The sequence below is a fragment of the Hypanus sabinus genome, chromosome 18 (assembly GCF_030144855.1).
Source record: "Hypanus sabinus isolate sHypSab1 chromosome 18, sHypSab1.hap1, whole genome shotgun sequence".
Classification (NCBI taxonomy): Eukaryota; Metazoa; Chordata; class Chondrichthyes; order Myliobatiformes; family Dasyatidae; genus Hypanus; species Hypanus sabinus.
This window is the reverse complement of record NC_082723.1, coordinates 26,693,520-26,705,945: the sequence shown is the minus strand read 5'-3', so window position 1 is coordinate 26,705,945 and position 12,426 is coordinate 26,693,520. Positions and strand designations below refer to the sequence as shown.

The window sequence follows — 12,426 nt, the reverse complement described above, 5'->3', positions numbered from 1 at the left end:
TGCTGTTGGATGTATTATGGTTAAATTCTTTTGCCCTGTTAACAAATCAGTAATTATTCTGATGGTATGAGTGAGGGGTCTGGTGGCGTTATGGCCATGAGGGACTTGTTCTAATTCTGGAAACATGAGTTGAACCACCATCCCAAAATGGAGGGGCTTAACCATTCAGTTAAAAGGTGAGCATTGGTACCCATAAGCAAAATTAGACCCATCGAGTCTGCTCCACCAGTTGATCATGGCCAATTTACTATTCCTCTCAATCCCATTCTCCTGTCTTCTCACCGTAACCTTTGATACCCTTACTAATCAAGAACCTATCAAACTCCAGTTTATAAATATATCCAATGACTTGGCTTTCACAGCAGTCTGTGGCAATGAGTTTCACAGATTCACCACCCTTTGGCTAAAGAAATTCCTGTTCCTACGAGGTAGATAGACAGGTAGGTGGTTCAGCCGTCTGGGTGTGTTCTGGAAAGGGTAGATGACCAGTAGAATTGGCATTAAATGAGTTATTACGACACTGAATGTAGAGCTGTCTTATGGGCAGAATTGTGCTGGGAACCTGGCACGAATCCTTGCCCTGCCGTATGCTGCGTGGACTCCTGCCCAGGAGTGTTGGTGACAGGAACTGGGCACAGATCCCTGGCCCTCGCTTGTGTTCCTCTGGCAATGAGCTCAATGCCATTCTTATTTAACTGGGTCCCCACCCAAACATCAGCCTCATTAACAGGCCTGGCTTCCAGTCAGCCAGGGCACACTGGACAAAAGGCATGGAGCTAGTATTCTGGGAACAACCCAGGGCAAGGATTCATGATCTCAATAGGTTAGAAGACAAGCCTCAGCCTGGGGAGTTTGGAGGGGCTATACGATGGAGGTGAGGGGCAGGTGATTGGCGCACAGTCTGTAGTCCCAGAGTGGGAAGGGAAGAGGGGTGGGGAATAGTGGTCTCATCCAAGGGAAGCGAGTAAACTGAGACAATGTTCTGCTCCTCTGCACAGTCAATGCTCTGGAGGAACTATTCTCCAAAGCTGTAACTGAATTCCTTGAACTTCTAGCTCCCAGGATCAGACTATAGAGATGATTAATAACATTTGTATCAGATTTTATATTTCATAACAGCATAGAAGAGGGCTATTTGGCCCATCAAATCTATTACTTCTCCCAGGGCACTCCCATCAGCCCGTCCCTCTGCAACCCATCTCTCTCACATATCCATTAACATTCCCGCCCATCCCCACCATCTTACACAAGGGGAGATTTGTACTACCCAACTAATCTGCTGACTAGCACATCTTCAGGATGTGGGAGGTAACCAGAGCAATGTCTGTGACACCTATAGCCCCAGATTTTTTTGTCTTAATATTTAAATATGCACACCTATCACTCAGGAGTAGATTAGCTACCTGCCCAGGTCTGGTCTCCTTTAAACCCAGGGCGAGTTGGAGGCAGATTTGAGAGATTTACTTATTTTCACTTCTCGCCATCTTCAACCCTGCAATTTTAGGGATTAAGGTTATCTTCATGTTGGTATAACACAATTCATGATGTAACAATATTCAAAGTAAATTTATTATCAAAGTATGTCGATGTCACCTACACTGAGATTAATTTCTTGTGGGTATTCACAGTAAAACAAAGAAAAGCAATAAAATCAATAAAATGATCTCCTCCATGCATTTGGCACTGAAGGCCTGGAGAGTTGTTCATCAGTTGAGGATGGTGGAAATTTTGTTTATAGACCATGTCTGGAAGATTAGTCTCATATTGGTCCCCATGTTTTTGCATGTTGCAGCATTTTCTTTTCAAAGTCTCTCTGAGACATTGTGTAGGACGATAGTTTGCTGATGCCCACAAAATGCTGGAGGAATTCAGCAGGCGAGGCAGCATCTATGGAAAAAAGTACAGTTGATGTTTCTGGCCAGAATGTCGACTGTACTCTTTTCCATAGATGCTGCCTGGTCTGCTGAGTTCCTCCAACATTTTGTGTTTTGCTCTGGATTTCCAGCATCTGCAGATTTTTTTCTCGTTTGAGATTGCTGATGCCACTGCCCATTGTGCCCTCAACTAACTAGTTAATTTTGGGTGGGGTGGAAGGGGCAACATGAGGAAATATTGGTATAGAAATCAAATTATGGACCTTAATTCATCTGAGTTAAACTGACTACAAGAGAAATCTTAAAATGGTAACACTTCACCTGACAAAATGGTTCACGTGTTTAATTCAACTCTATGCTCTCACTCTAGTTGCAGTCACTCGTTGACCTCCTGGAAGGCACCTTGTACAGCATCGATATGATGAAAGTGCACTCGTACATACGGAAAGTGACAACACAGATGAACAACCTTGAAGAGGTGTGGTAGACAAAGTTCACTGTTAGTCATTTGGGAACCCCGAAAGCACAGAGAGCAGTGTAACAGAAGGAGAAATGAAAATGAGGGAATTCACTCTCATTCAGTATCATGTTTCCTAGCATTCACCATCACTGATTGTCTCAGTCTCTCTCTAGCAGGGGATCCCAACCTTTGGTTATGCCCTGGACTCCTACCATTAACCGAGACCCCAGGTTGGGAACCCCTGCTTGAATGGAAAAGGTTGCAGATATTATTTAAGGGGATTCCCTGATATCTGAAGGATGTGACCTATCCTTTCCTCTTCCCTGGACTTCAGTAGAGGTTCATTCAAGTACACAGTGTAGTGGTTAGCGCTGCGCTATTGCAGCTTGGGACATCGGAGTTTGGAGTTCAATCCCAGTGTACTCTGTAAGTCCTCACTGTGGAAGGTGTGTGTCTTGGCTTGGTACTCCAGTTCTTCCCACACTCCAAAGGGTTACTGGATAGGCTAATCAGTCGTTGTAAATTGTCCCATGATTAGTTAGGGTTAAATCAGGGTTTTTGGGGATTTCTATGTGATGCAGCTCGAAAGGCTGGAAGGGCCTCTTCCATGCTATATCACTAAATAAATAAAGTAGGATAAGTAAATTAAACTAAATGTGACCTCTTCACAGCCAATCCAAGCCTAAGGACTAATCGGCTGTTGTGTATCTGACCCAGTCCAAGGTGGAAACAGTATTTAATCTCCTACATGCTCGTTCTGCTCATCAAGGGCAAAGGATGGTATAGCCGAGCAAATCATCATGTACTGGGTAAACTTCTGAGCAAAACCGGTGCAGGGCACCCAACTCCATATACTTTAGTGGACTCTTGACTAGATTCGTCCTTAATGCTTTAGCGGAACATCCACACAAGCCAACCAAAACATAACAAATGTCTTGTAGCATCACACACAAAATACTGGAGGAATTCAGCAGGTCAGGAGTATCTATGGTGGGGAATAAACAATTGAGCTGATGCAACCTGATAAAGGGTGTCAGCCGGAACTGTTATTCCCCATCACAGATGCTGCCTGACCTGCTGAGTTCCTCCATTTTGAGCGTGTTGCTCAAGATTTTCAGCATCTGCAGAATCTCTTGTGTTTATCAAGTTGCAACAGGCTTGAGTCAGGTAGGCGGCTTTTATTCTGAAATATAGCGATAAGTATGTCCATTCCCACTGGCTAGGAAGTTCATTCATCAGTCAATTCTCCAGTCAACAAGGCCTTGAACCTGTCCTTTACTCCATAGTTGCTTCATCTCCTGACACAACCACCCCAATGCTCTTTACCCTTTAGAAGCCCCTTGCTCAGGTTTTTGTCTCCAGTTATCAGAATTCCCAATAGATCAGAGGTTCACAATCTGGGGTCCACAGATCCCCCCCCCCTCAGTAAGTGGGAAGAGACATGGTATAAAAAAAGATAGGTGACCCTTGCAATAAGGGATTCTGATGAATGGGCTGTACTGGGTGCCTCCTTACTCAGCCCAGAGCACTGTATACCAGAGTTTTTTGTTAAAGTTATTAATTACTTGGATACACAGAAATAAAAGAATTGCACATTTAAATCAGTGAGAAATTCAATTGCTTGTTTCTATAAAGTAAGATGAAGACATATATACTTATTATGAATAATCTTCACATTAAATTTCATTTTTGAAGAATACTGTTGTAGGCTTTTGTCATGTGTAGGATTTGTGCCCCAAGATATTACTTTACCCAAACACTACAATGTAATTGCAGTTTACTCCTTTCAATAAAGAATGTTTTATAGGATACCGTAGCACAGTGCAGGCCCTTCAGCCCATTAAGTTGTGCCACCCTTAGAACCTACTTGGACCAGTCTAACCCTTTCCTCCTATATTTTTCTATAATCCATGTGCCTATCCAAGAGTTCCTTAAATGTCCACATGCATTGGACTATTCTCTGTATATAAATAAAAACCTGCCTCTGCCATCCCCCCCCCCCCATACTGTACTTTCCTCAATCACCATAAAATTATCCCCCCTTGTATTAGCCATTTGAGCCCAGGGGAAAAAGAAATCTCTGGCTGTCCACTCTGTCCATGTCTCTTATCACTTTGCTGCAGCATCCTTCAATCTGATTGTCTCTGTTCGCAAGCTCAACTAGAAATAAAATATTTCCTAAATAATTCTTCCCTGAAACATTATAGAGCTGAGTGTTGTTACTGGGAAACCATATTGATGAAATTCAGTTTAATGTGTGATATTCTACATTGACTTGGGCTAGCAATGAAATCTCTTCTAGGACATGTACTGACATAATTGTAACTCTGAAGCTGGTACATTATTTGATGGATGGAATAAACTCTACTGTGTTTCAGACCATCAAATCAAACCTGACCAGGGAGAATAACTTCATGAAAGAGAGCGTGAAAAACCTTTCTGATCAGATGAGACGCTACGAAAACTACTCTGAAATTATGCTCAGTGTAAAGAAGGAAATTTCAAAGCTGGGTCTCCAGCTCCTGCAGAAGGATGCAGGTGCGGAAGATAAGCAACAGGTAAGACGATTAAAAGATGAATTGTCACATCAAAAGTTACAGTGATATGTATTGGTTGCCTCCTGGTGGAAGCCTGTGCAGTCACAAGGAGAGCATGTAAACTCCTTACAAACAATGGTGGAAGTGAACCTGGGCACTTGTGATGTAATAGTGTGACACTAATTGCTAGGTTCCCTATTACTCTATGACTCATTTCTGGGCTAGTTTATAAAAGGTTAGCAGTAGCAAGAAGTGCAAGAGTGGTTGTCTATCGTGTCCAATGATGACAGGAAGCCTGTGGGGAGAGCTGTAAAATGGAACACCCATTCTACAGTCAAGTCCACTCTTTTGACCTCAGAAGTCTGAGTCATGGTACAAACAAGCATCTCAAACTGGGGTCTTCCTTAGCCGCAGTACATGACCACGGTGTCTTCTATGTCTTGTCATATCTTCGCTCTCCACGGAGCATTGCAGAATCTCCTTCCCAGCCGTTGGACCTCTCATCCACATAGTCAACTGCAGCAGACTTCATGTGAAAGGGCAGGAGTATCCCTATCTCACCAGGGTGTGATGGGCACCCGCTGCCCTCACCTGGGTTAGCCTGCCTGTCGAAGCGGTGTACCGTGGTGTGGCTGCTGTCGCATACAAACAGCTACTTGGATCCACTGATGAGAGCAAGGGGAACAAGAGGAGCTTAATGGCATAGAGAGGTTCGCTAAGTGTAGTGAGGCAGAGGGAGAACCGTGGTGTGGGAGAGACCTGGTGGAAGGTGAGAAGCAGGTCAGGAGTGTGGAGAAGACCTACAAGAGTCACTACAAGAGCTGGTGAATATCGGCAACACCAGCCACACAAATGGGCTGTGGGCTTATAGAAGGACATCAATGAGAAAGAAAGAAAAGGGGGTGGCAATGTAGCATGGCAGTTAGTGTAATGTATTACAGCACCAGAGAGCTAAGTTCAGTTCCCACCACTGTAAGGAGCTGGTAAAATAAGCCTTAAAATTGGTGCTCCTAAATCGAATGCTTCAGTTTCCTCCCATATTCCAAAGCGATACGGCTTAGTAAGTTAATTGGTAGGTTAATGATAGAATGGTGGAGCAGATTTGATGGGCCAAATGGCTTAATTATGCTCCAGTGTCTTATGGTCACTTGGGTGTAATTGGGCGGCCTAGACTCATTGTAGTGGAAGGGCCTGTTACTGTGCTGCATCTCTAAATAAAATTGAAAATAAAAAGAGAACAGCTCATTTGAAAGGTTCAGAGTACTGGGACATCCTCAGATTATTACTGAATCTACAACATTTTTTTTCAGGACACAACTGGGCCAAAGGGCGTGAAGTATTTAAATAAAGTAGAGAACAAGAAAAAGCCACCGGCCCGAAAAACCCCTCCCAAGGTACCAAAAACCAAAGTGATTAAACCAAAGAAGGCAGCTGCAAAAACCAAGCCAGCCGCCTTACTCAAAATACCACAGCCCACCAGCAAGACCAAGTCTGGTGTCCAGCAGCCGGGTATCATAAAAAGTGTCACCTACTACATAGCCGGAAGGCGCGAAGACACAGGAAATCACGGTAAGAGTAAGTACAAAGAAAGCAAAATCCTAGTGTTTTCACATAGACTATCAGATACTATTGCCAATTAATGCTCACAATATATTTTTAATTCACTGCTTTTTTTAGATGGTTCACGGAGGTATAATAAATTTTCCAACAAACCTGATGAGTTTAAAGGGAGGCAGGTCTCTGTGCTTAGCAAATGTGAAAACCTGCTGTGGAATATCCATTACTGAGTCTGTGCTTACCATTTTCAAAAATGTCTGATCTTTTGACTCATTTTTTACCTTATGAAGGATCATCCCCTTCCATTTTTTAAACAAATTATATTTAAGGATTAGTAAGAGGCTGTGTTGCACATAATGTGATTTACTGTGGAGCTTCCACCCCTGCCCAAGTAAAGAAGGATATGTGTTGCATGTCTCTATAACTCGTAGCAAGTTGAAGTATTAAAACTTTGAGAAGAGAATCAGGGGTCAGCAACTTTTACCACTGAAAGAGCCACTTGGACCCGTTTCCCACAGAAAAGAAAACACTGGGAGCCGCAAAACCCGTTTGACATTTAAAATGAAATAACACTGCATACAACATTTTGTTTTGCCTTTATGCTATGTGTTGCATTTATGAAATTGATGAACTCCTGCAGAGAAAACGAAATTACATTTCTGCATGCAACAAAAACATTTTGAACTCTGAAAAAAAGACGTTGGGTTGAAGGTTACTTTTAAGTAAAATACTCAACGTCTATTTGAGTCCTTCTTATATTTATGAAAAACGCCAAACTTAAATTTGCCGCCAGCAGCAAACCAAAAATAACATCAGCCAGCTGTCAACCTGAAAAATAAAAGGACTATTTCACTGAACAATGAAAACATATGAATATACGTAAAATAATAGGCAATTAAAATATTTATCATACTTGTTCAGGTTGACTCACACCTGACAATGCAGTCGTATTCAGTAGGGATGGATTGATGCTTAGGGGAGTGACCGGGAAGGATAATGTGTTTCTTTCCTCTCTGAACTCACAGAAGCATTTCCCAAACGATATTTGCATTGCGATGATTGCAGAATGTAAATACTCTGAATTTATCATGTCGTGACATTGTTTGAACTCTCTCAAATTGGGGAAGTGAGACAATGTGCCTTTCTGTAAATCTCTGGCAAGCAACGTCAACTTGCGCTCGAATGCCAAAACATCCTCCAACATGTGCAGGGCTGTACGTCCTTACCCCGTTGAAGAGCTGTGTTCAGCGTGTTCAGGTGCGCTGTCATGTCTACCATGAAGTGTAGCTTTTCCAGCCACTCTGGCTGTTCCAGCTCAGGAAAGTTGAGCCCTTTGCTGCCCAGGAAAGTTTTCACTTCTTCCAGACACGCGACAAAGTGTTTCAGCACCTCCCCTCTGGACAGCCAGCGATAAAAACACATTGTAGCGGTGTGCCACACGCAGTCAGTAAACTGCAGTCAAAGATAGCTTTATTCGAACTAAACAGCCTTGCTTTTAAGCCTCCCTCAACCCGCCCCCCCCATGGGCGCGGATGCTGCAAAAGACACGTACTCACAAACTCCCGTAGGCTATCTCCCTTAGACTGAACGCTGGCTAATTGTGAGCCAGTTCGGATGTGTCAGGAAATGGGTCGCCACAACGTCTTATTTAGATTGTACAAGATCACCATAATCTTCAAATTTAGATTTACATTTCAAAAACTAACAAACCAACATAAAATACATTTTAATTAAATACTGACCATGTAGCGGTGTGCTACACGCAGCGCTAAAATTATGACACGGAGTCGGTAACTGCAGTCGAAGGAAAAAACTTTATTCGAAATCTTCAGCCTCACTTTTAAGCCTCCCTCAACCTGCCCCCCATGGCGCAGAGGCTCCAAAGCTCTGTGCTCGCAAACCCCCGTAGGCTATCTAATTGTGAGTCGGTTCGGATGTGCCAGGAAAAGGGTCACCACAACCAATTATTTCCCAAAGCAACAGGGAGCCGCAGCACAGACGTAAAAGAGCCACATGTGGCTCCGGAGCCGCGGGTTGCCTACCCCCGCACTAGGTAATGTGACAGCAGAACAAATACATTCCATTAACTTTTTGAAGCAGAAAATTCTTAAGCTGTGCTTGGTTTCTCCAGAGGAAACCCACGTCCTCAGGAGGAGAATGTACAAAGTCCTTACAGGCAGTGGCAGGAATTGAACCCAGGTCGTATTTGTATAGTGTACTAACTGTTAAACTACTATGCATACTGGGCTCTGGAGGAACTCAGTTAGTCAGGCAGCATCTATGGAGGGGAAGGAATTGTGACTTGACCCAAAACATTGCCAGTTCCTTTCCCCTCAGAGATGCTGCTCCACCTGTTGAGTTCCTCCAGCGATAAGTTTTTTCATACATAATCTGCTTGTTGGTATCTGAACAGGTAGATGGCCTGGCCTGATCATCTCATTTGAGAGATGTTCACTTTGCCAGTACATCATTTCTTCTGCCATATAAATCAAGTAGCAAAAATACTTGTCATCTTTTGATCATTTTCTTCAGCATCAGATTGAAATTAATTAATTTATCACATGTACATCGAAAGATGCAGTGAAGTGTGTTTGTGTTAACAACCAGCACACCCTAGATGTTCTGGAGGCAGCCCGCAAGTGTTGCCACACAGTCCGGTGCCAACATCACTATGTACCGTGTCATATGACAAGGGCAATCATGACCAGGATTGTTCTTGGCAAACTTTTCTACTGAAGTGGTTTGACCCTGCCTTCTTCTGGGCCGTCTTTATGAGACGGGTGACCCCAACCATTATCAATACTCTTCAGAGATTGCCTGCCTGGCGTGAGTGGTCACATAACCAGGACTTGTGATCTGCACCAGCTGCTCAAACGACCATCCACCACCTGCTCCCATGGCTTCATGTGACCCTGATCCAGGGGTGGGGGGGGGCTGCTAAGCAGTGCTACACCTTGCCCCCAAGGGTGACCTGCAAGGCTGCCCCCAAGGCTAGTGGAGGGAAGAAGCGGTTTACACGTCCTATAGTAAAGACGTATCTCCACCCTGACACCCAACATTTTGCCTCTTTTAGGCTGCAGCTCTGGTCAAGAGTAAGGAACTAATCTTTTATCTCTGGAGAGACAATGCAAGAGCTTGTTGGCTGGTTCTGCAAATATAAGAAACCCTCTAAGGCCTGAGTTTGAAAACGGTCATTTATTACTTCTCTGTTTGAACATCCCCATCACTTTTGTTTACATTACAACAATCGCAGCATTTTTTTTAGACTGAACTTCATTTCTCTAGTCATGGTCAGCATTTCCTTGTGGTCCAATGTGATTTGTATAGTTACAGGGTGGTCTTGCTCTTGATTCCTGGTGGTCCTATGTGGGGTGTACATCTGTTTTCTCTACTATAGTGTAAAGAAGGTGTGTCCATATTCCCAAATGACCAAGGATAGTGTTCCTATTGGCAGAAGAGCACCATAGTTTCTATTTTTGTAAGAGCCTAAATTTGTCTCCAATGTCAACATGATATCCTTTATCTTGCAGACAAGGGAATTGGTTTGATGTTTTATTCTACAGTATTAAATGTAATCCTTGATGCAATTTTAGGTATAATATGTACCTCAGTTTCAAGAATTAGTTCATGGTCAGTCAACCTCTGAACAAATTGCAGTTGATATTATTGTGATGACTATATTTTGGCAATTATAAAACCAAAGGCCGGGAGCTTGGGAGTAAACTGATCAGCACAATGTCAGTGGTCTGAGAGCATCATCAATGATCTTCTCATTGTGTAGTGGTTAGTGTGAGACTATTACAACTTGGGGTGTTCCAGAGTTTGGAGTTAATTTCCGATACTGTCTGTAAAGAGTTTGTACATTCTCTTTGTGAACGTTTGGGTTTCCTCCCAGGGCCCAAAGATGTACCATTTAGTAGGTTAATTAGTCATTGTAAATTGTCCTGTGATAAGGCCAGGGTTAAATCGGTGGGTTGCTGGACAGCTTGGCTCGTTGGGCCGGAAGGGCCTGTTTCACACTGTATCTCAAAATAAAATAAATTAATTTAAATAAACCAAGCAGGAAACTACTAAAAGTAGTTCATTTACTATCCCTGGGGACCTCATTCACCTGCTCTAATAGCAAGCTGAGACAATTCTTCCTTTTCTATCTGCACAATCTATAAAGTATTTGAAATACTAAATAAATGTTCAATAACTTGACACAGTGAAAGTACTGAAAGCGAACTTCTTCTCTGGAATCACTAAAAAGTGTCTCTCACCTACATTATGGTACAAAGTGGTTAGCACAGTCACTTTCCAGTTCTAACTAAAGGATTGGGGTTTGATTCCCACTAGTGCCTGTGAGGACTTTGTACTTTTTCCCCGTGACTGCCTGAGTTTTCTCCAGTGTTCCATCTGCCCATCATCCCCTCCGCATCTCATTCCAGCTCCCACCGCTCAGCCTCTATCTCACACCCTATGTACTGCCATATACCGGCATTCTTCTCTCTCAGTCCCAGAGCAGGGTCTCGACCCGAAATGTTGACTCACAACTTTTACCTCCACAGATCCTACTTGAGCCACTGAGTTTTTGACCCAGTGTGTTCTGCCTTTCATCCTTGATACCAAAACCTGCAATCTCCTGTCTTCAGTAGGAGTCTGCTGGAGGAACTCTGGGTTGAGCAGTATCTGTGGTGGGAAAGGAGCCCAGGGTGCTCCACCCTCTCAGTTTCTCAAGCAGATAGTTTGTTGCTTCGGAGTCTAGCATCTGCTGTTTCCTGTGTCTATGCTTCTGGTGATAACTGGTTAGTCTCTAAGTTTGGAAAATCTGCTCCGTCGGTTGAATGGCTCCCTAAGGCTCGGCAAACTGTGGAGAACAATACAAACCAAACAGGGAGGGTGCAATGAAATGAAGCTGCTTGAACCAATTCACTCCAAAAAGAATATTGTGGTATGCATCCTGTTTCAACTCTCAATGCTTACAAATTGCATTGAGCAGTGTTGTCATTTCCTGGTCAGACTGGTCCTGTTGCCAACAGGTTTTCCTGTAGCTTTGTTCTTTCCCAATTGCTTTTCCTGAAACTTCTTGCCTCGGGAGGGATAACTCCATTAAAATATTCTCAGAATGCCCATTCATGCTGTGAAAGGAGGGTTGTGGGGTCCCTAGGTGACCCCACAACTCTCTGTGCGCGTGTGGAGATGATAGGTTTGTGGGGGTGATGTGTGTGTGTGTACGTGTGTTTTACACATGTTTTATGCATGTACATGTGGGTTGAATGCGGGGGAAGTGATGAGTGTGTGTGTGTGTAGGGTGTAGGGAGGCCAAGTCATTGGATGTATTTCAGGCAAAGGTTTATAGATTCTTGATTAGTCAGGCCGTGAAGGGATATGGGGAGAAGTCAGAAGATTGGGGCTGAAAGGGAAATAGATCAGCCATGATGAAATGGCGGAGCAGACTCTACGGGCCAAATTGCCTAATTCTGCTCTTTTATCTTATGGTATGTGGAGGAAGTGATAAGTTTGTGGAGTTGATTGTGTGTATTGGGTTGTGTGTTTGTCGGAGTTTTTGGAGGCGGTACTTCTCTGTATTGTGTGAAAAGAGACAGCGTACATTCACGCTGGGTGTGTTTGAGAGGTGTGTGTCTATGGTGTGTACATGAGAGGATAACTTATCTGTAAAAGAATCATGTGTGACGGGTGGATGCGAGGTTTATTGTATCTGATCCCTCAGCAAGGTGAGTTACAGGACACACTGACTCCCACCCTCCTCCCCCTGTGCATTCTGTAGTCACTGAAGTCCACACACAGCCTGCACTTTAACCAGTGGCTGGGAATTTGAGCTCTCCTGCTGTTAGGCTTTCTTTATTGCCACACATGAGATACAACTCAGATGCTCACAACTGTACACAATGTTCTTAAAAGGGAAATCAGATATTACAGCATAAAAGGTCTATCTACCAATAACATAACATAACCACACTATACTTATTCTGATCTGTCGCTGGGGGCTAGTACG

The 12,426-nt window shown here is 43.5% G+C and overlaps 1 protein-coding gene across 2 annotated transcripts in view; it reads left to right on the top strand.

The window, feature by feature from the left end:
• The window catches only part of LOC132407432 (olfactomedin-like protein 2A), a 49,678-nt gene that overhangs the window by 18,358 nt on the left and 18,894 nt on the right, over positions 1-12,426 (top strand). The window contains exons 3-5 of one of the 2 annotated variants that reach the window (XM_059993921.1): positions 2,245-2,352; positions 4,713-4,892; positions 6,182-6,446. In XM_059993921.1, coding sequence (XP_059849904.1) covers positions 2,245-2,352; positions 4,713-4,892; positions 6,182-6,446 — 553 coding nt within the window. The remainder of the gene's footprint in view (positions 1-2,244; positions 2,353-4,712; positions 4,893-6,181; positions 6,447-12,426) is intronic. The other variant, XM_059993922.1, reaches the window with a different exon arrangement.